At 42.2% G+C, this 23711-nt stretch overlaps 1 protein-coding gene across 19 annotated transcripts in view; it reads left to right on the forward strand.

The window, feature by feature from the left end:
- Positions 1 to 23711, forward strand: part of RIMBP2 (RIMS binding protein 2) — a 185512-nt gene that overhangs the window by 87516 nt on the left and 74285 nt on the right. For 18 of the 19 annotated variants that reach the window (XR_012895994.1, XM_075898436.1, XM_075898437.1 and 15 more), the window contains 3 exons: positions 12661 to 12812; positions 17690 to 17766; positions 23547 to 23656. Coding sequence is in view for 18 of the 19 variants with exons in the window: in XM_075898436.1 (XP_075754551.1) it covers positions 12661 to 12812; positions 17690 to 17766; positions 23547 to 23656 (339 nt within the window). In the remaining variant the exon portion in view is untranslated. Of the gene's footprint in view, positions 1 to 2719; positions 2791 to 12660; positions 12813 to 17689; positions 17767 to 23546; positions 23657 to 23711 lie in introns of all 19 variants that reach the window. The other variant, XM_075898446.1, reaches the window with a different exon arrangement.

Consider the following 23711-nt stretch of genomic DNA (forward strand, 5'->3'; position numbering starts at 1 on the left):
TGTTCCTTCTCACGCACTGAGACATCCTAGAGGGCATGATGTGGACAAACAGACCCCAAACTTGTGGTTACGTGAACAGAGTTTGCAGGTCCACTCTGTTCCTCCTTCCCAAAACGCATACATGCAGAGCATCTTTTATCCAAGGTGAGATTTGGTTGCTTCACAACTTGTTGCCACGTTGTATTCCAGCCATACGTACTTCTTTATTCCAACACTCTTAGATAACCTACTCACTTTACTTAACTTTATTTGTTCAATCTTTTATTTATGCCATTATCCTAAGTTGTTTATCACTTTTGAGGTTAGCACTTTTGTAAAATACAGGGTGTTCCCATTGTGTCACTCCCTATTCCTATAAGCCATGTCATAGTAATTCTGGAAATTTTGATCATGTTTGTTTTTAATGGTATATACTTCAATGATTTCAGCAGTTTAAGCAACTTATTAGTAGACCTCGCCCAATGACCCAGGGCACAAACATAGCAGTTTCAGCACTTTAAGCAGTTTACTGTCAAGCTTTTCACGAGGAGTAATGGTAGTTCAGAATAGGAAGCCTAGTCCAAACTACCTAGTCCGTGCCGCATGTAGCCGCGCGGCACGGAGTCCACACTAGCGGACATTTAAAAATGGCGGCGCCCAGCGAGATGCAAATGAAGCCTGGGAAATTCAAATCCTGGGCTTCATTTGCAACTCCCATTGCCTACATTACCACCCTAATTCGAACTAGGGTGGTAGTGTAGACATACCCTCTGTGACTAAGGGTACATCTGAATTACATCCCTTTTTTGATAAAGGGATGTAAATTAGATGGCTTCATTTACAATTTCGATACTGGATTTGAATTTCCCGTGCTTCATTTACATAATGGAGGCTGCGGGTTTTTTTTTTCTAAAAGCCTCTTTTAAAAAAAAACCCCTGTGGTCAAGACGGGGACCGTTTGACAGAAATGCCCCGTTTCGAAAGATCCTGTAAACGTCACTTTTTTTCTGAAAAAAAGCCGCAGCCACCATTATGTAAATGAAGCACGGGAAAGTCAAATCCAGGCTTCATTTACAATTTCAGTAAGTCTAATTTACATCCCTTTATCAAAAAAGGGATGTAGTTTAGATGTACCCTAAATGAGTTTGCTCACTTCAACTTATGCATAAGCAGTTTTCAAAGACTGAGGCAGTATCACAGGCCATGAGGTTATCTGAGGATACTTGGAAGGCACCCAGAATGTAGATTCTACACCATTGTCTGACTACCGGTGCTGAAGAGAATGGTGATTGTGTACAGTGCCTAGCACAAAACAACTTTGGTCTTTGGTTGGGTCCTCTAGGTACTAAAACAATGCAAATAATAATTAAATATAATACATATTTGGCGACATTTGTTCTCTGTTATGATCCTTCCTGCCTTTCCTTCCTCCTTCCCTGTGTGAAAGCTCAGCTATAGTTAACAGACCAGTTTGTCAGTTTGCATAAATCAGCATAACCTCACTGAGGTCAGTGGAGCTACACCAATTTACACCAGTAGAAGATCTGGCCCCAAACATCTCATGACTTAATTTAGTGGATTTTATTACAGGAAAAACAATATATATTAAAGGAAAGAAACATCTATGAAACAAGGCATTTTCCATGATTCCGTAGAATAAACCAGTTAAAATGGAGGAAGAGAAAAGAAAATCAATTCTGGACAATTGGTGCTTTGACATTTGGAGATCAATAACATCCCAAGCTACAATATTCTTCAAGCATCACCGGGGTCCATAACTCTTGCATTACTGTGAGATAACTTTTCATTGCTTTATCAGGCTTTAAGGATTCTTGAACAATTGTTTAAGCTTACTACATAGTTTAGTCATTAAAGGCCCCATCCTGGAAAAGTTTGCCCACATTCTATTCACATATGGGTCTACTCTAGTGAGCAACAGTGAGACCTCAGTTTGGTCCAATAGTCTCAACTAGTGTTGAGACTATTGTTGTTAATTAGCTGAGCTGAGTATAGATTTGATCCATAATATTGAAGCCAGTGAGAAGCATTTTTAATTGTTGAAATCAGGCAGTCCACCATCACATTGGTGTCTCATCAAGCTCTCAGAATTTGGGGCAGAACTTTTTAATTGTTTCCTGGGTAGGAGAAAACACAAGGACAGCTTTCAAAACACAGCAAATGTCAGAAACAAGAGTAGGATCCTAAGGGTGTTTTAATGTTATTTCCCAGACATAGTGTCAACCACAATTGATCCTTCAATAGTATTGTAAGTGAATGTATTTGGTTCATGACCAGTCACACTAAGTATGATCAGCTTTAATTGTGTCTTGAGACCTTTACATTAAGGCCCCAGAAACATTTCCTTGTCTTTTTCCATTGAAAGATCATTCTTGAATCTTCCTCCATTGGTTAGTTGCAGCTGTGTCAAAATGTTATGTGCCTAATGTATATGAGCCTTCCAACAGCAGGAAAGTTTAGTTTCAGGTTTTATTATGGGGTCCTACTAAAGTCAAAGCAAAAGTCCCATATACTTCAATGGATATAGGGCTAGATTAATAATACCTTAATTACAAACAGCCTATACAAGAATTTTTGGTGAGAAAGTCTATGTACTTTGGAGCTTGGTACATGCTTTTGGGTTCTTTTTATTCAACTAAGCAAGGTTGGATATGGCAAAGCTGAAGAGACAAGGTCTATTATTCTGAATGAAGTTCCACTCCCCTTCTTTTGTGCCTGTCAGGTGGTGCCAGGGAAGCAGACTCTGACCATAAACTCTGGAGGTTCCATATGACATGGGAGAGTCCACATCAGGTATAGCACTGGAGTGACTGGCTCATATACATCCCTTCTCAGAGCACAGGGCCAGCAAAGATTGTAGCTGGAACATGATGCATTCCAGCAGCTTAGAATAGCTAGTACCAGAAAGTCATAAGTAGCTTCCTAATGCACCCCATTACTTTCTTGCCTGTTGTCCTCCCCCTTTCTATCCACTGTAATGTGGACTCCACAAAAAAATATGGGCCTAAGTGAAAACCGTGATTGGAGGTAGGAGGGGTAGATGGGAAATATGGTCAAGTTAAGTAATTTACAGCCAGATCATCTGTAACACTGATGTTCCTTGAGTATTCCTGTTACCTGTGTTTTAGCACCATTTATTACAAATTATCATACCAATTTTACATTTGCAAGCTTCCTGACAGGAAACAGCTGTTGAAAATGTGGTGATCACATATTGTTTTCACCCCTTTCCATGCCTATTTGCTGTTGTTATAGTAATTCATTCAAAACAGTCTGCACTCATATCATGAATTCAGAATGAGGCATTCTGCTTGGAGAAGCCCCTGGGAGGAATCCTTTGAGTTGTGTAACCTTTAACAAAAGCTCTTTGGAACACTTTTGCTGAAATGTTCTGTGAAAAATTATCTTTTTTCAATTGCATTTTTTATAGGAAGGGGCTGAGGTTTATTTAGATGAGGCAGAGTGTGTGTGTGGGGGGGTATTATTTCTAGCAGGGGAGGCGAGGGCACTGGCTTGAGATTCAGGATCACATCTCTGGGCTCCCTGATTGGGAATGTTCTGGGATGAAAAACTGCTGAGAATTGGGCAGAGAAGTGACTTCAACCAGGATTTTCCACATCCCAGGCTAGAGCGCTTGCCTTCAGGAGACATACACACTGTGTTGTCCTCCAGTGAACTCTATCTTTAGTCTTTATTATTATTATTATGTTATTTTTGAGACTAGTAGGCTGAGGAAAAAGTTGTATTTCTAATCTCCAATTAGTTCATAAATGGAGGAGCATCCATATAGGACCAAAAGCTTCTGCTACTTCTCATGGTGCAAACCTTCTGAAGCTACTAGTGTGCACCAGTATAAGAAGAGAATTAGTTTACAATCCTAACATATGCTGATTGCAAATTTAGTCTTCATTACAATATGTAGCATTGTGTTACTGTAACTATGAATACTTAATCCAAGGGAGCTGACTTCTTCTACAGAAGTCAAAGAGCAAAAGATTTCAAGAGGTTTACAACACGTTTTATATACAAGTTTGAATTTACCTTTTTGCTAAGATGTTAATTGTTATTTGTGCAATTGTTTGCACTTATAGTGGCTCTTTATAAAATCTCTACTGAATTAAAAATACATAAGCCAACAACTCTACATGGTTGCTGGAATTTGGACAAATTGGAACATTCATTTTTTAAAAAGTAGCTATCACCTCAAACAGCAACAACAAAAATGTTATTGGTTGGGAACTTTGTGCAATGGAAATCAATTTACACCATAATTAGCCCATAGTTTGTTCTCACCTTCTTACCTTGAAGCAAAATGCAGGACAATGTAGCACTTTAAAGACTAACAAGATGGTTTATTAGATGATGAGCTTTCGTGGGCCAGACCCACTTCCTCAGATCAAATAGTGGAAGAAAGTAGTCACAACCATATATACCAAAGGATACAATTAAAAAAATGAACAAATATGAAAAGGACAAATCACATTGCAGAACAGAAGGGGAATGCGGGGGGGGGGGGGGAAGGGGAGGAAGGAAGGTAAGTGTCTGTGAATTGCTGATATTAAAGGCAGGGAGAGTGGGATGTTTGTGAGTTAATGGTATTACAGGTGATAATTGGGGAAACTGTCTTGGTAATGGGTGAGAAAGTTCAAAGTCTTGTTAAGTCCTTGTTGGCAAGTGTCGAATTTTAACATGAATGACAGTTCAGAGGATTCCCTTTCAAGTGCAGATGTAAAAGGTCTTTGTAGCAGAATGCAGGTGGCTAAGTCATTTAGAGAGTGTCCTTTCTGGTTAAAGTGGCAAGAAACTGTTTTCTCTTTGTGATCTTGTCTGATATCTGTTTTGTGGGCATTAATCCTTTGGCGAAGTGTCTGAGATGTTTGTCCAATGTACATAGCAGACGGACACTTTCGGCACATGATAGCATAGATTATATTTCTGGATGCGCAGGAATATGTGTTCTTGATCTTATAACTCACTTGGTTAGGTCCAATAATGGTATCAGCAGAATGAATATGTGGACAAAGCTGGCAACGGGGTTTGTTGCAAGGGAAGGTACCAGGGTTGGTATTAGTGTGGTATGTCCTGTGGTGGTTGGTAAGAATCATCTTGAGGTTAGGTGGTTGTCTATAGGAGACTATGGGTCTGTCTCCCAGAGCCTCTTTGAGTATGGTATCCTGTTCCAATATAGGCTGTAGTTTATTGATAATGTGTTGGACAGGTTTAAGTTGGGGGTTGTAGGTGATGACAAGTGGTGTTCTATTGTTGGTTTTCTTGGGTCTGTCTTGAAGTAGATGGTTTCTAGGTATTCGTCTGGCTCTTTCAATTTGCTTTTTTATTTCTCTGGGTGGGTAGTTGAGATTTATAAATGCTTGGTAGAGATCCTGAAACTTCTGGTCTCTGTCAGTGGGGTTAGAGCAGATGCAGTTGTATCGAAGGGCTTGGCTATAGACGATGGATCGTGTGGTGTGTTCTGGATGGGAGCTGGAAGCATGTAGGTAACTGTATGAGTCGGTGGGTTTTCTGTAGAGTTATAAGATCAAGAACACATATTCCTGCGCATCCAGAAATATAATCTATGCTATCATGTGCCGAAAGTGTCCGTCTGCTATGTACATTGGACAAACATCTCAGACACTTCGCCAAAGGATTAATGCCCACAAATCAGATATCAGACAAGATCACAAAGAGAAAACAGTTTCTTGCCACTTTAACCAGAAAGGACACTCTCTAAATGACTTAGCCACCTGCATTCTGCTACAAAGACCTTTTACATCTGTACTTGAAAGGGAATCCTCTGAACTGTCATTCATGTTAAAATTCGACACTTGCCAACAAGGACTTAACAAGACTTTGAACTTTCTCACCCATTACCAAGACAGTTTCCCCAATTATCACCTGTAATACCATTAACTCACAAACATCCCACTCTCCCTACCTTTAATATCAGCAATTCACAGACACTTACCTTCCTTCCTCCCCCTTCCCCCCCCCCCCCCCCCCGCATCCCCCTTCTGTTCTGCAATGTGATTTGTCCTTTTCATATTTGTTCATTTTTTTAATTGTATCCTTTGGTATATATGGTTGTGACTACTTTCTTCCACTATTTGATCTGAGGAAGTGGGTCTGGCCCACGAAAGCTCATCATCTAATAAACCATCTTGTTAGTCTTTAAAGTGCTACATTGTCCTGCATTTTGCTTCAACTACCCCAGACTAACACGGCTACATTTCTATCACTTCTTACCTTGGAATACCTTGGAAATAGAGTGGTCGAGGAGCAGCAGTTGTTATTTCACAAATGCTTGCATAGGAAGTTAACAGCTGATGGCATTCCGAGTAGGACTTCTCAGTGAAAGGGAAAATGGTATTGCAGATGTAGCAGAATGAGAAGGGGGAATTGAGAGGGAAGTGACATTTCAGGAAGCAGTAAATCAGGGTTGGAAACTAAATCCATCTTGCATAGTTGGAACTGCTGATGACGTTTCTCTCTTGCACTTTTCTAGGTAGGAAAATATCATTACCCTCATTTACAGGTAGGGAAAATGAGACACAGAAGGGGTAGGAGTGATTTGCTCTTGCTCACACACCAAATCAGTGTCCAAAGGAGGACTAAAATTCAGGCCTCTTGACTCTCAGGTGCATGCCTAATCTAGTGTACTGATGTGCACTCAAGGCAAATTACTTAATTTCTTTCTATTTTCCTCTTTCTAAAATTGAGCAGTGATTCCTTTTCTCTGCCCTCACCACATCTACTCTTTTGCTCAGTCCTGTCACTTTTTTCTCTCTGTTCCCAAAACCCACATTAGCTTCCTATTCCTCCCAGCGCATGGTTTAAATCCTTGTCTTTTCCTCAGTCATCTTTTGCCTTGACTGTGGTAATCTTTCCTCTTCTCTTACCTCCATACCTCTCACCTCTCCAATCAGTTCAAAATGCAGCTGCTTAAAGTCCTTTGCTGCTGCTTCAACCACATTATCTGCATTTACATCTCTCTGTTCTCTACAGTGTCAGATTCAAACACCGTGAACTGACTTCCACGGTCCCCATAATGTAACCTTAATCTTGGCACTTGTTCCCACCTATTGTGTATACTTCTTCCCTCTCTGTGCATTTCTCAGTCCTTTTGCCTTTTCTCTCATGCTTTCACTCTTAGTATTGAACCATCAATCATGCTGATCTTTGTTATGTTCAGCTGAACACCCTCTCTCCCCCTTCACAGACCTCCTTAAAATGTACTTCTCACAGCCCTTCCCAAGTTCGATATCAATTCCCATGACGTGGACAGTGTTCTAAGATTTTGTTTTAGTGTTGTTCTGTCTGATCTAATGTAGACTCAGAATTCTATCCTGTCCCCTGTATGGGGTAGACAGGAAGGGGTAGAGGGTGCCAAGGATTTTCCGCTTACCCTATGTCTCTGCCTAGGAAGAATTCACTCTGCAGTGGATATAACCAAAACTAAGAAAAATCCAATAGATGAAATGAGTCCCGGAACTGATTTCCTTTTAATATACTGTTGAAGTTAAAACAATTGTTTATAGATTTTAGAATGACAATCCAGTGTGACAAATGCACTAACAGTGAAGGGAATGAATTAAATTAGCTGCAAGTTTCTGAAAGGAGATCATTATTCTATTAAAAGTGTGAGAGAAATTCTAATAATAAAAAATGTACTCTTTGCCAGTTTGGGATTGCCGCATGCAGGACTGGCTGCAATAAATCTTCTGTGTGGTTTTGTATCTTCCCCTGTGGTCAATGTGCTTAAGCTGCCATGCAGAAAAATTAAAGTGATGCAGAAAAAATGAATTGAACTGGGCCAAGAAATGTACTAAAAATCCTTTGAAAAGTCTTTTTGGAGTTCATCCTCCTCTGCAGCATGTAAAAGGGGGATGTATGCACTTCAAGAACAAAATACCATATTTGAAACTCTGACCTAGGACAGTTTGAGGGGAGCAGCTGACCTTTATTCATGACCAAACTTTCTCAGAGGTCCAGTGAGGCATGCGCCTCTTCCAGCTTTTGAGGCCCCTAGCCCATAATAAAAATAAAAAAGGATAACACATGAAAACAAAATCAGGTATTAAAAAGAGTGAGACATAATTTGAATATAATTTTATTTAACAAATGTTTTTCTATATTATTTTCTGTGCATGAAAAATGAACAAGTGCCTAAATTTGAGGCCTTTGAACTTGAGGGCCAGGCCAACTAGCCCTCCTGCCCTTTTCCCTCTGCCTGTGACCAGGACTTAATAATTAGACCATGGACTAGTTGTATTAAAAAGAGAGAGGAGAGGAATGCTCAGAAATCGGATTAGGCTAGTAGTATCCCAGATTGCATGCTGAGACTTTGCTACAGCTGCTGCTGCATCTGCTACAATTAGGCCCAGCTTGCTATTTCCTGCTTTCTTACTGGTGTTTCCAGAAGAGTAATATTTCTTGTCAAGGAAAACACAATGCAGCATTTTATATTCCACTTTTATCAATCCCCTTGCAACCTTAGGTAATACATTTTTTCCTAAAAACATTTCACAAGCCTGTAGGACTTGATCCTGACTATACTCAAGTCTTTTTAATGTTGGCTGTAGTCACTAAGAGCTCAGGCTGTCAGTCTCCTATCACTGCAACAATATGGTGTCTTGTATTTTTATTGGCATCTAATGTGTATCTTAAGGTATGTCTATACAACAGCGTTATTTCAAAATATCTTATTTCAAAATAACATGTCTAGACACAAAATGCATTTTGAAATAGCATTTTGCTATTTAAAATTAGCGTGTTCACACTGATTGGACACTGAATCGCATTTCAGGCTGTCCAGAACCGGTTCTGCCAGGGCATCAGGTCATGAGCTGCTGCCTGAGGCTATCTGAGGCCTGTGCTTATAGGGCCCTTCCCCTCCCCCCCCCCCCGACAGCCAGTTCTCAGGTTTCCCTGCTCACTTGCCTACCTCGCTGAGGGACAGCAATGCATTTTTTTGTCTCTGCGTGCTCTGGTTGCCCTCACTCAGGACACCACAACACTCTGCAGCATGGAGCTGGAGCCACCCCTGGGCACTCTGGTGCTTCTCCTGGACGTGTTGCTGAGAGCCTGGCAGCACGTTCTGCAGGCAGTAACAGTCTCCCTGGTGTGCCATCTGGGAGCTTGTGCCTCTTTCCTCCTTCACATCCTTCCATTTACCCCTCCCTAACCCCCCTTCCTGCTGTACAATAAAAGACACGTGTTCATTATAACAAAGTCTCTTTATGGAACAAAACTGGGGAGGGGGGGAATGAAACTGAGGTGAGACTGGGGAAAGAAGGTGGGAGAGGGGAGGGGGAAACCTGGGAGGAGGGAGTTGGCAGGGGGAGGCAAGGGAAAGAAGGGGGAGGAGAAGCTCAGGGTGGGGGGTCTTGCAGGCCCAACTGTCTCCCAGCACTGCAGGTACAGGGACCTTGGTGTCCCTGACGGGGTGGGGTGGGTGTGGAGGAAGAAGTGGGAGGGAGAGAAGGAGTGGGAGGAGAAGCGGTAATTGGGAAGGCAGCAGGAACTGGAGCAGCAGGAAGCAGCAAGCTCTGCACCAGGGTCTGCAGGTGCTCTCAGATGGCACAGCCCTGGGCAAACTGCTTCTGCCGGAGCTGCAGATCTTCCTGCACTCAATGGTTGAGGGTGCGGTGCAGGGCTTGCAGTGCCCCTAGGTGTTCCTGCTGGTACCCCTCCACTGCCCGGGTGGGCCTACAGAGTCCTCTGGTGCGGGAGGATGTCCCGGGCAGGGTGGTGCGCCTTGCACTTGCTGCTGGTGCAGCTGTGGAGAAACAAGAGAAGTGGTCATTTCTCCCTGGGGACACAGTGGGTGAAGTCCAGCCCCCCTCTGAAAGGCAAGGATGACAGGTCTCCACATCATCAGAGCTGATGTTCTTGCATAGAGGCCATGTTCAGCATGTACTGCTGAACATGAGTGGGAGCTGCCCCAGGACTGCACCCATGCCCCTGTGCTGTATATAGTGTGTATGGGGAGGGAGGGGGGGAAGATGTCCCTTGCTTCTGTGTAGAGGGGGCTTGTGGAGGGAGGGTGTCCTGCTGTAACCCACCACGGGGTCAGGAGCATGTCATGTCTCTTCACAAACATGTGTGGCTAAGAGGCCAAGGCCCGTGTGGCAGCCAGCTGGGGCCGGGGTGGCACGACACATGCTTGCACGTGCATAGGTTGTTGCATGATCCGTGGTCAGCAAGGGCCATGCACGTGGTCCCTGGTCTCCCTCTCCTTCCCACCCCCCTGCATAAGGGAACAATGATGGCACTCACATGTTGTTGCCTCCCTGGATGACACCAGTGACAGGTCCACTGGGAGGGCTCTGGGGTCCTGGCTGTGCCGCATGCTCCCTCCAGGCTCCTGTGGCTCCTAGCCCTCCTCCTCCTCCTTCTCCATGCTCTTGTCAGGGCCCTCTGCCCCAGGGTTGATGACCACCTGGGGGCATAGACTGTCCTGTCCCCACAGGATGTGCTCCAGGGCATCAAAATAGGGGCAGTTCTCTGGGTCTGCCTCTGTTTGGGAGCTGCCCCCTGTGGCCCTGGCATAAACCTGCCACAGCTCCTTAATTTTCATTCAGACCTGCTCCTGGGTTTGGATGTGTCCTTTGGTGGCCAGGGTGGCAACCATCCTGCCATAGATGGCTGTGTTCTTCCATCTAGTGAGGAGATCATGGACATTGGAGGCATCCCCCCAAACCTCAGTCAGGTGCCCACCTTCTCTGGCCCCTGGCAAGCTCCTGAGAGCTGGGGGCCTGGGCCTGGGGAGCAGTGGAGGGCTGGCTGGCACTGGCTGCCTGGTTCATGCTGGGGCCACTGAGTCAGGGGCAGTGAATACTGGCTCTGGGCTGGCAAGCCTGGAGCTGGCACAGACACTGTGGCCAGACTCTACCCCTTTAAGGGCTCCAGGGAGGGTAGGGTAGGAGAGGAGTTTTCCTGGTTGGGGCCAGAGTGTCCAGCAGGGTACCCTGAGAAGGGCTGGAGACTCCCTATTTCGAAATAGCCCCTTTTCTGTGGCTACACAGTGCTTATTTTGAAATAGCAATTTCAAAATAGGTGCTATTCCTTGTGGAATGAGGTTTACCAAGTTCGAAATAAGCCCTCTGCTATTTCCAATTAATTTCGAATAGTGGTTAGCTTGTGTAGATGCTAGTACAGTTATTTCGAAAGAACGGCTGTTATTTCAAAATAACTTTGTAGACATACCTTTAGAGAGTTTGTTTGTCTCACTGTTTGTGTGTTTACCTGTTTGTTCAAGAACTTCTCCTAAATGGTCAGAGCTAGGACCATCAAATTGGTATGCAGGTTCCTCTTATCATAACTCAAACAAGGTAAGTGTTTGTCTGTGCCAGGAAAACAGGATGTGCCTGCAATGGGATTGCTTCTCATAAACCATACAGACAAGAGAATCTCTAAGCAAGTGAAAGGGCCTGGCTGGGGGATCCCTTTGCCCCTGTTTGAGATTGGGGACCCTGAGTCTCCCTCCCCCCAGATGTCCTGAAAGGGGAACAAGGGCAGGCTTTCCTCCTCACCCCACATATCCCAATTTCCTACAGAGGGTCTGCCTCAGGTAGGGAAATGCACCCTTCCCATACTGGTGCGCACTGGAGATACAGCAGCCATAGAGAGTCATTTCTCAACTAGCCCCAAGCTCCTGCAGTTAGAGAGAGCTGGGACTGGCCTCTATCCTGGGGCCAGCCTGCAAACTGAACCCCTCATCCTCAGGCTCCCACCAGAGCAATTGTTTAAATGACGCATGTACATTTTCATTTTATTGAGTTAAGAACCCAAGCAACACTGGGAAAATCTTCTAGTCATTTTTATAATCAGAAAAAAGTGTTCAAAAAGTCTCTAGATTTTTTCTTTTTTCCTTAATGTGTCTTTTTTAGACACTTTAGTGATAGTGTGTGTGACTTAGAATATGGTCTGTGAAGCAGGAAACCCAAATTATAATCTCTACTCTGCTGCTAATATGCCATGTAGCATTGGACAAGACACATAACTAACACTATTATTGCCTGATTTGCAGAGTGGGGATAGTAGCATGTGGTTCTTTCTTACATATATGTGGCAATGAAAATATCTTAAATTGGGTGTGTATTTTGAATTAGATTAAGGACCTTTGCACACAGTGATGTAAAAGTGCCTTATTGCCAATTAGAATTAGGACTAGTAGTGTTTACCTTCGGGATGTTGAGCATTAATTATTTAAAACTTGTTAATATAAGCACTAAGCTAAATATTTATTATTATTGCCTATAAATGTACAGTATTTATGTCAACGTGAAAAATAATCTCAGCATATGTCAGACTGCTAGAACACAGTCATCTGATATAATAACCTTTTCTCTTTTTCCAGCCAATGGGTAAAAATTTAATGTGTATCATGTTTATTTACTCCTGAACCCTGATCTTGATATTAAAATGTCTTTACATTCCATTAGAAATTTCGGGGGACTTTTTACCGCTGAACAGGTACAGAATGGGAGTGACAATGGATGCTTCCTCCATGCTTCCCTTAGGGATTCCCTCTCTTGAGGGACCGTTAATAGGGAAAAGATAGTGTTCACACCATGTGGCCCATTCAGGTTGTGGTGCCTCTTCTGTGATTGCCATACTGGCTGTCACTTTGTACAAATTGTTTGTGTTTTTATTTCTGGGTAGGTAATGAAAGCCCTTCTGGAAGTCGTTGTGTGATTTCAGAGATTATACGACCATTACAGATAACTGGGGACAAACCAGAACAATTGTCTGTCAAACCTACTTTTCTATCCAGGTCAAGATCCAGCAGCACAAGATGCAGATTTGATTCAGACGTGAGTCTTTTTAAATTTATGGCATTGAAAATGTGTTTGATAGGCCAGAGCCTGCCTGCTTTCTTTCATTGGAACAGGTGTGTTACAGGTTGATATTTAACTGCACTTCTAAAAAGTTAAGGGTGGGATTTTCAAATGCACCTAAGTGATTTGGGAACACAAATAATAGGATTTTGGTACCTCTAAATCACATAGGGATTGTGATAATGTGATCTGAGATTTTCAAAGGAGCCTCAATAAGCTAGATGCCCAAATTCCATTCATTCAGTGGGAGTATTGGTTACCTAAGCCCCTTAGGGTATGTCTACACTACCCTCCTAGTTCGAACTAGGAGGGTAATGTAGGCATACCGCACTTGCAAATGAAGCCCGGGATTTGAATTTCCCGGGCTTCATTTGCATAAGCCGGGCGCCGCCATTTTTAAATCCCGGCTGGTTCGAACCCCAGGCTGGTTCGTTCCACGAGGAGTAATGGTAGTTCGAACTAGGAAGCCTAGTTCGAACTACCTAGTTCGTGCCGCGTGTAGCCACGCGGCACGGGGTTCGAACCAGCTGGGATTTAAAAATGGTGGCGCCCGGCTTATGCAAATGAAGCCCGGGAAATTCAAATCCCGGGCTTCATTTGCAAGTGCGGTATGCCTACATTACCCCGCTAGTTCGAACTAGCGGGGTAGTGTAGACATCCCCATAGACATCTTTGAAAATCCAAGCCCTCAACAAAATAGGTTAAGCAGTGTTTTGTAGGTACACTACTATTCTGTTCTGAGTCTCATATATATGTAGGTTAAAAATCTGCTATTTTTTAATCTTTGCTGAATGTCTTTCAGTCTTGTCTTTTGCTTAGTTTGTTTATTTAGTTTATTTGAGAAATGTTAAAAAGACTTGGACTTTTCAGCTTAAAAAAGAGGAGACTAAAGGGGGATATGATAGAGGTCTATAAAATCATGACTGGTGTGGAAAAAGTGAATAAGGAAACGTTTTTATTTATTTCCACAATAAAAGAACAAGGAGTCACCAAATGAAATTAATAGGCAGCAGGTTTAAAACAAAAAGAAAAGGAAGTTTTTCTTTACTCAATACATAGTCAACCTGTGGAACTCCTTGCCAGAGGATGTGGGGAAGGCTAGAACTTTACCAAGATTAAAAAAAGAGCTAGATAGATTCCTGGAGGTTAGGTCCATGGCTATTAGCTAGGATAGCTAGGAATGCTGTCCCTAGCATCTGGTTCTCTGGAGGTGGATGACAGGGGAGGGATCATGTGAGGATTACCTGTTGTGATCCCTCCTTCTGGGGCATCTGGTATTGGCCACTGTGAGCAGACAGGATACTGGACTAGATGGACCTTTGGTCTGACCATTCTTATGGCCATTCTTATGTCCTTGTGAAAGTCTGTGTCCATTATTAGTGTGAGACTGACATAAACTTCTATCATGGGACAGATACAGGAGGCCCCCACTTTACGACGGCCCGATTTACCACCCCCCACACTTATAACCTTTTCTATAAGTGTGGAAGGAGCCGAAATCCCCTGACTTATGTCCTTGGCCCCTCATTTAAGATGGCATATGACACCTATTGTAAATGTGGGCTCGAGTTACGATGCCCCCAACTTGCGATACTATCTCAGGAACCAATCATGGCGCACTTCAGCCTGTAATACCTTTGTAAGTACACTATCCCACCCAATGCTTTGCCTGTGGAGCTCAGCTTTGTTCTAGGAAGGCCACTCCTAGGTGTGAGAATTGGATCATTCTCTTTGACCTGGTGTTTGCTTTTCTTTCTTGATATGGAAATCCACACATTTGCACTGGAGTGGTATGCCCACCTGGTCCAGTTTCTAGGGTACCAGTCATAACTGAATTTGAGCCTGTAACCTGCGGAAACCGTATTCTCTCAGCTATCTAGCTTCCTATGATCTCTGTATTTATTCACAATTTTGAAAAAATTCAGTTGAGATCTTGGCAATGTTTTATTATTGCCGGTCTTTACATGTCCCAGCACTAGCAAGAAATCTACTGAAACGTCATTCAAGTTCTTCAGTTCATCTAATAATTGTTCCTTTTCTTTCATATCATCATATGCACAATCTCAAGCACCCACATACCTAATTCACATCTGTAGGAGTTTTGTATGTGAACAGGTAACTGGTTAACTGGTCTAAGTGTAATCACCTTAACGGGTGATGCTTACTGGGTTATAGTTAACTGTTTCCTGGGAGCAGCCATGGGTGGAAAGCTTCTCCAGCTTCCCCCCATCCTGGCTTCCATTTCTGCCTCGCGCAAGGCTACCAACTCCTGGGAGCCTGCAGCGCAACACAGCACCAGAAGCAGTTGGGCTGGAGCAGCACCTGCCCGCAGTGCAGGGGTCACTCCATCCCGGCCATGGTGGGCTAATTAAACAGGAATTTACATCCCTAATGAGAATAAGGATGAAAGCCAATAGTCTCTTGTAGAAAAGTAACAGAGTTCTATAAAAATTCTCTTAAATCACAATCAAATATAATAGAGAATAAAATCCTATCGATAGATTTCTTTAACCAGCCTATAGAAGATTAGTGGGATCTTATTACTTCTGAAAAACACAGATGGGATGATTTTTTAGAGAAATCTATAAAAGGGCTATTATTTATATTATATTCTGTAAGACTGTTCCATGAGAGCAAATGGAAAAAAGGGGTTAGAATGGTATTTTATTGGTTATAATCCTCATTTCTGTTAAACTTTTAAAAAGTAAATAGGCTGTAATTGTATTCTGATGCTGGGCCCCAGGATATCCACATCTTGGGGCCTGTTGACCAAGAAACTCATACAGATAAACTGATACTGGGAAGTGGGAGCATCTACTGCTTGATGAATAGGCTGCAACAAGAGAAGTGGAGCCAGAGAAGGCAGCATAGCAACCAAAATTAAGGAAGCAGAACTAATAGAACAGCACAAGTTCATGTCACATTTAATTCCCTTCTTCTGTTATTTTTTCAGTTGCTTCTCACTGAGAATGTCAGGCCCTTTTCAATTGAATTGTTCACTGTTTGCCTTTCTTAGTGTAATTATGTGGTGCCTACATGTCTCTTACATACACACAGAAGTTTAGTAACAGATCAACATACCGTATCTAGTATCCAAAGAGCAAAGTATAGAAATGATACCTTAAGGAAATCAGCCTTTGAAGTATAAAATCTGAGAGTCATACTTGCTTTTGTAATTTCTGGCACAATCTTGTACCCAAAGACATCCCTGCAACTTCCATGGTTGTTGGTAAGCATACTGGCTCTGCTCCTAAGGTAATCATTATGGGCTCAATTGTGAGCCCAGCTGCACACCTATGCAAGGAGTCAGGGGACACAAAGAGCCTCCATTCATCACTGTATAGGCAACCCACATTGTTTGTGCCAATTGCTACTCCCATTCCCATATGGTGGGAGAAGAAAAAGCAGGCAAGTGTCCTGAGTCTTGGTTGTGCCCATGCTCTAGAGCCAGTGCAGAGGAGAAAGCTATTTGTGCCAGCCTTTTTCCTGGAACACATTGCTTCATAACTAAAGCTTGGGGGCAGCAGGAACAGGATTGTGACTAGCAATGGATGACAGGGTTACCATTCGGCTCTAGAAAAGTTTCCTGCTTGACTCGACAGCCTAGCTTGGTATTTCTGTTTTAGGGAGATGTTACTATCTCAGCTCTCAAATCATAAAACAAAGGAGAGTGGGAAATGTATCCCTCTCTTACGAACCCTGCCCAGCATCAAGCAACAGAGCTTTTGTTGTTTCACTACGCTGAATTTCAAGAAAGTGTCTGATGCAGCTCCAAAGGCTAAAGAGCAACAAGAATGATAAAAGTCTAGAAAACATGAGCTACAAGGGAAGATTGAAGGAACTGGGTTTGTTTAGTTTGGAAAAGAGAAAACCAAGAGGAAAAATAATAGCTTTCAAGTACCTTTCAAGGAGCAGGGAGAAAATTATTCTCCTTAACCTCTGAGGATAGGACAAGAAGCAATAGGCTTAAATTGCAGCAAGGGAGATTTAGGTTAAACAATAGGAAAAACTTTCTAATTGTTAGGGTATTTAAATTGCCTGGGGAGTTTCTGAAATCTCCATCTTTGAAGATATTTAAAAGTAGGTTAGATAAACATCTGTCAGGGATGATATAGATGGTGCTTGGTCTTGCTGTGAGTTCAGGGGACTGGAGTTGATGACCTCTCAAAGTCCCTTCCAGTTCTAGTATTCTATGACTTTATGAAAATACAGGGGACCTGTTTATGTTGACTCAGCAACAAAGTTGAATCACTAAATTTTCTACTCATTAACTTATGGTGGAATAAAACCTATGGGTTTGTGATATTGTGCTGAATTAAGTATTATGGTGAATTCAGAGCTAATGTTCTTCCACTGGATTAGTGAAGCAGATGGAATTCAGATGAGTACCGGTTTAGAAGTGTTTTATTTGGTGAGATTCTTCAGCTCACACTGATCACAATTTTTTTTAAAAAATCAGTGTTTGCTTTACAGTTACAAGTCAGTGATATCTAAAATGCCACAGTTATTTTCTGTTCTAACTACAGGATGCCACTGTGGGCTAACAGTAAATGATGTCATTTTAATGGCATCTAGGACAGTTCACAATGCAAAGTGAATCATTTACAGTAAGTCATCTTGGGACTAACTTGCTAAAGTTTTAATTAAAATGAAACAGCACATTCTGCATAAATTACTATACATTATTAGTATACATATTTCTAAATAAAAACGAATTGCCGAAAGCCTATATCTGACTCGGTTTCATATGGAGTGTTTTGTATGTGTTGCATGTACTTTGGCTATTTTACATATCCCATTGCACAACAGTGTGCGCAATGGATATAAATCCTATTGTCTTTATTTCTTTCCAGATGGATAATGAACGGAATTCCAATACCTCAAAGCAAAGATATTCTGGGAAAGTCCATCTTTGCATCGCCCGTTATAGGTAACATAAACAGTTGGGGGGGGGAAGAGAAATTGTGGGTCATTTTTTTTTTTTACTTTTCTCGCAAATACAATTAATGTCCTGCCCCCATCTTAACCATATCCTACTTCCATAGTCTTGGCAAATGTTGTGGCCCATCCTCTATGCATATGGGTTAGGCTGGTAAATTAGCATCTGCAAAGGCCCCTTCCACTTTCATCTCCAAGCAACTTCCTGACCACATTTACCCACACTTTGTGCATCCAGATCCCTCTCATACCCAGGTTGCCCTGCTAAGTCTCACCCCATATGCCTAGGTCATCTCCACTGACCACCAGAATCTGAACCCACACCCTAAAAAGCCTCACTCTTTGCATCCAGTGCTTCCCAGCACCCATATCCTCCCAGCTAACTCTTGCTTTTCTGCATCTGGACTCAAGCCCTGCACTATACTGCCACACTTGAACCCCCACACCAAAAGCCATCTGCAACTGGACCATCCTGACTAGCCCCCTGCATCCAGCCTCTATACCCACCAAGCCAGCACCTGGACCTCAAGTGCTCAGCCCTAGCACCTTCACCTCGACCCTCTGCAGAGTTGCATTGTGTCTGCATCCAACCCCCCCACCAACAAGCCTATGTTCATTCAGACTGGCCTCCATCCAGACTTCCCATAAAGCTTCCTGCACCCAGATTACCCCAGGCAACACCCTATTACCACACAACTGGCTCTACCTATACTAAGCCCCTCCATACATGGATCCTGCTAGGCTAAGCCTGCCTGCCTTCAACTATTGTGCTTGGCATGGAGGGACAGGAGCCCAGGTAGTCTCTGGGCCAGTCCTCGTCTTTGCATTGTATCAGGGTCAGGTGCAACTTTAACACAGAGTCCATGTCCAAGGATGGAGGTTGCAGGGTGATTTCCTTCCTCTGCCAGTGTGGAGCCTCCACCTTTATTTGTTGACAAATAATATTTGCAGAATTTTAAAATATTGCCTGCAGATTTTTTTTCTCTTTTTACTGTGGAATTTTATTTTATTTTATTTTATTTTATTTTATTTGGCACAGAGTCCTCTAGGTGTAGCAGCACTCCCTAACAATTCAAATCTCAGTAGTCAAATTATTTTAATACTAAATTTAAATTTCCCCAGAATGAACCTGGCTAATGAAGAGAAGTATTCATTCCAGTCCCAGTTCCATTACAGTGTAATATTCAGTGCACTGCATAGATGAGAGCTGACAGCGCAGAGCCCAGTGGAGGACTGAGCCATGCAGAGCTCAAATTAAACTCACTTTCTCCAGAGAAATGATTTATTCCTGCAACACATACTGTAAAGCTCACCCAACTGAAGAGAGTTCCTAAACAAACCAGTATGAAACTTAAAGATGATTAATTGAGCAATTAAATGCCTTATATATTAACTTGAAATGGCTGCCGATATCTGTCACAGAGAGAACCAGTAGAAAAAGAACAAGTGAAGACTGCTTTCTTTGTAGACTTTAAAACAACCAACAAACCCAAACCTGTTCCTATAGGCAATAGTGCACTTTTCATTTAGGCTAGATTTAAAATAATTCACTTTCCATCTGACAAAGTAATTTTTTTACCCAAAAATGCTTATGCCCAAATAAATCTGTTAGTCTTTAAGGGGTAAGAAAGGGGGAGAGAGAGAGTGAGAGGTGCTAGAGAGGCAGTATGGTGCTGAGTTAGAGCAGAGAAATTGGGAGTTAGGAGACTTAGAGCCTGATCCTGGTTCCAAAACCTCTTCACTGTGTGATTATGGCCTTCACCGTCCTTATATGTGTAAATGTGGATGTTGATACTTCATCAGAGAGGTACTGAATGGGCTCTTCCATCAATGCATGTGAAATGTTTTCCTGAGCCATAGATGGAAGGTGCAGAAGTCCAGCACATGGCCTTATGCATTTTTTAAATTCCACTGCTCTTTCTGCTGGACCTATCTGCATAGGGAAGAATTTCTAACTCCTATGTGGAATGTTCTTATTGCACTAAAAGCTGTGTTATTTGGTTCTATATCACACAGAAAGCTCAATAAACTGGCATTTCTAATCTTCATAGAAAGTCCAGTTTATAGTCCAGTTGGTGCAGGGCTGGAAGGCTCCTTGCCTGGCTCTGCTGGGATCCCCAGAAGCAGCAACACGTCCCTGCTGCTCATAGGTGGAGGAACAGAAAGGAGGTTTGCAGTGAGGTAGGAGTGTGGGGCTGAGAGTTTGGTCATGGGAAAGTTTTTGGGGCACAGATTCTGGGAAGGAGTTTAGGTATATGAGAGGGCTTGGGGCAGGAGATTGGGGAACAGGAGAGGTTTCAGGCTGTGGGATCCAGGGGATGCTCACCACAGGCAGTTCCCTGCAAGTCTCTGCTTTCTCTGCTGCTGGCAAAGGCATGGCTAGGTGTCAGTGTGTGCTGCTCCTGCTCTGCTTGGAGTGCTGGCTTCACAGTTCCTATTGGCCAAGAAGCAAGGCCAAAGGAAACTGCAGGGGTGGTGCCTGAAGGTAGAGGCAGTGCACAGAGCTGCGTAGTCATGTCTTCACCAGGAGCAAGTCAGGGACAGTCGCTGCTTGCAGGGAGCTGCCTGTGGTGAGCGCCCCGTGGATCTGGCACCCTGGTGCCCCTCTAACGCCCCAACCTCATGCCCCAAACCTCTTCCCACACCCAAACTCTCTCTCACACACACTTAACCAGAATTTTTTATATACCAACATCTCCACATTTCCCCAACATGCTAGATAAAAAAGTTTCTATTGTAGGATAGAACTTTCTGTGTCTGTTAGTTGCTTGTCATTGATGACATATCTATTGATGACATTTAGGTCTATTGGTGGCATGTTCATAGATTAAATATTATTCTATTTTTCACAAACTGATCCATGAAATGGTGCACACCAGCTTTTCCATGGTAATTTCAAGGCAATTAAATATACTTCTGAGCTTAAATAAAACAAAACTTTAAATTTAACAGCTGTGAAAGTATAATCAGCGTGTGCTTCCCATGCAGTTTCAGTCAGCAAGTAAATATGTGTCTGTATTTTACTAGAAGCACATCTTCATTTCAAGAGCCAGGAGCTGGTGTGGTGCTCATAGAAATGTGCTGTTTTTATAGCCTATGCTATTTTCCTGTGAGCAAAATGCAAGCAATTTTTATATTGCATTGGCAATACTGACTACATAAGAGGGATTTGTTGGTGCCAGGAGACAGGAAATCTTGTACATTTAAATGGGCTCACAAACCAGTCAGAGTAGCACCATAGGTGGTCAGAAAGTTTTCATTAAATGCTAATGAGGTGGGTATCATTAAATACTAATATTGGCATGAGCGTTTGTATAAAAAAATAAACAGCAGGAAGTAACTCTGAGTATGTATACAACAGAGAAAGATAGACACACTCACACCAAAGCAATTTGTTCAGACTGACTCTTGGATTATGTCAGAGAGAAAGTGCCACTTTGAAGAGAATACATACACACTGAGCGCTTGCATGCTAAAAATAACTATGTTGCTGTGACTAAATCCTTCTAGGCATGGGCTGTCACTCTAATTTTAGTGCTTGTTTTAAACAGATTTTCATTTTTACCTTGTTCCCTTAAGATTGCTTGGGCAATCATTACACCATGAGGCTACCAAGACTGTTACTAAGCTGTGTATGGGAAGGCAGCATTTTGAAACAATGAACAAGAAGCTTTCTGTTTCCTGTTTGTTGTCCTACTCTTCATCTTGGAGGGAGCGGATTGTAAAATCCTATTCTCTAATAGACTGGCTAGGTTTTCCATTTGAACATGAACTTCCGCTATGCTCTGCTGATACAGTGTACAGATCCTCTTCTAAAAGGCTTTGTTTTATAGCTCCATCTTGTATTCTCCATGAGCAGTAAAGCCATCCTAACAAATCAGTAGCTATTCAGGACTTAGTAGTACTAGTGCTAAACACAGAAGTTCATGGTATCTGCAAAGGTTGAGTTCAGCTCTACCTGCAACCAGAGTAAAGCAGGAATGGGATATGTTTTTTATTATTTTATTTATACACACCAGAGATAGGAGGAGATTAAGGCCTAATACAAACCTCTAATTGAAAGGTATCTGTTGATTCCAGTAAGCTTTACATTGGGCCCTTAATGTTACCTTAATACTGATGTTCTGATGGGTGCAAAGGTCTAAACTCTTTTCTGGCCCACTCAGAGCATGAGAATTTCAAGGAATTATTATAAGCATGATTATCCAGTGACGGCTATTCAGCAAGACTTGCCAATTCATAATCTAACCCAAATATTGGATAAATTCTTTATGCCTTGTAAAAACTTTTATCTGAGTGCGAGTTAGATTTTGCTATAATTTATTGTTTCATGGAGAAGAATAATTCATGAAAATTAACAGATCTTGATAGAGATGATTTGGGAGAAAGAGCAATATAAGGTTTTATGTAGTTGCTTTAAAATTCAGTAAAGATATAGGCTGGTATGTTTAAAGGAGACTAAAAGAGTTAGTAAATTATTTGGAAAGAGGTAAGCAGAGAGGTGACAAAGTTTGCACATGATACAAAACTAGTCAAGGTAGTTAAATCCAAAGCTGACTGAGAAGACTTACAGAAGGATCTCATAAAACAGGGTGATTGAGCAACAAGTTGGCAGATAAAGTTCTGTGTTGATAAATGTAGAATAATGCAAATTGGAAAACATAATCCCAGCTCTATGTACAAAATGATAAGCCATAAATTAGCTTAGAGATTGCAGCAAATTCTCTGAAAACATCCACTCAGTGTGCAGTGGCAGTCATAGAAACAAAGTTAAGAAATGTTAGGAAAGGTATTTGAGAATAAATATCATAATACCATTATATAAATCCATAGTATGTCCAGCTTTAATATTGTATGCAGTTCTGGTGCCCCTGAATCAAAAAAGGTATACTGGAATTGGAAAAAGTACAGAGAAAGGCAACAAAAATGATTAGAGTATGGAACGGCTACTATATGAGGATATATTGAAAGTACCGGGACTGTTCAAAAAAAGAAAAGAGACTAAGAGGAAATATGATAGAGGTCTATAAAATCATGCATGTTGTGGAAAAAATCAAAAAGGCAGTGTTGTTTTCCCCTTCATGTGCACAAGAACTAGGGGTCACCTTATGAAATTAATAGGCAGCAGGTTTTAAATAAACAAAATGAAACACTTCTACGCACAATACACAGTCAACCTATGGAACTCCTTGCCAGAAGATGTTGTAAAGGGGAAAAGTGTGACTTGATTCACAAAAAGAGTTAGATAAGTTCAGGTGGGATCGACCTATCAATAGATCCCCATTGGTCTGAGTGTCCTTCATCTTTGACTGCCAGATGCTGGGACTAGACTCAGTAATTGCCCTGTTCTGTTCATTACTTCTGAAGCATCTGGCCTTGGCAGCTGTCAGAAGACAGGATATTGGGTGATATTAACCATTAGTCTGACACAGTGTGGCCATCGTAATCAAGCTCAGTGTGGTAGGAAGAAAGCCTCTTTTTGTTCTGCGTACACCTAGCACAAGGTTAGCACATTCCTAGGTGCTATAGCAATATAAATAATAACAACAATAATAATGTAATATAAAGGTTCCTCTGATTCCTTTAGGCTCGCTAAAATATGAAATATGTATTTCCAAAGGTGCAGCAAGAAGATGGGACTCTAGAGTTCCTCTCATGTGCAGCCTTTAGAACTATATGCTGCTGTGTGGTTAATATGCAGTGGAGTGTGGATTGTAACTCATTAAATACACCCATTGACTGAATGAAGTTTCCATCTGTGCTTCACTGTAGTTACAACCCATTTGATGGACCAAATGAAAATCCAGAAGCAGAGCTCCCTCTTACAGCAGGAAAATACCTCTACGTATATGGAGACATGGATGAAGATGGCTTCTATGAAGGTTTTTTATTTATATCTTATTAGTTTATGTTGATTTGAAACATTTTAACTGCCTT

This window comes from Pelodiscus sinensis, chromosome 15 (genome assembly GCF_049634645.1).
Source record: "Pelodiscus sinensis isolate JC-2024 chromosome 15, ASM4963464v1, whole genome shotgun sequence".
In the NCBI taxonomy this organism is placed as follows: Eukaryota; Metazoa; Chordata; order Testudines; family Trionychidae; genus Pelodiscus; species Pelodiscus sinensis.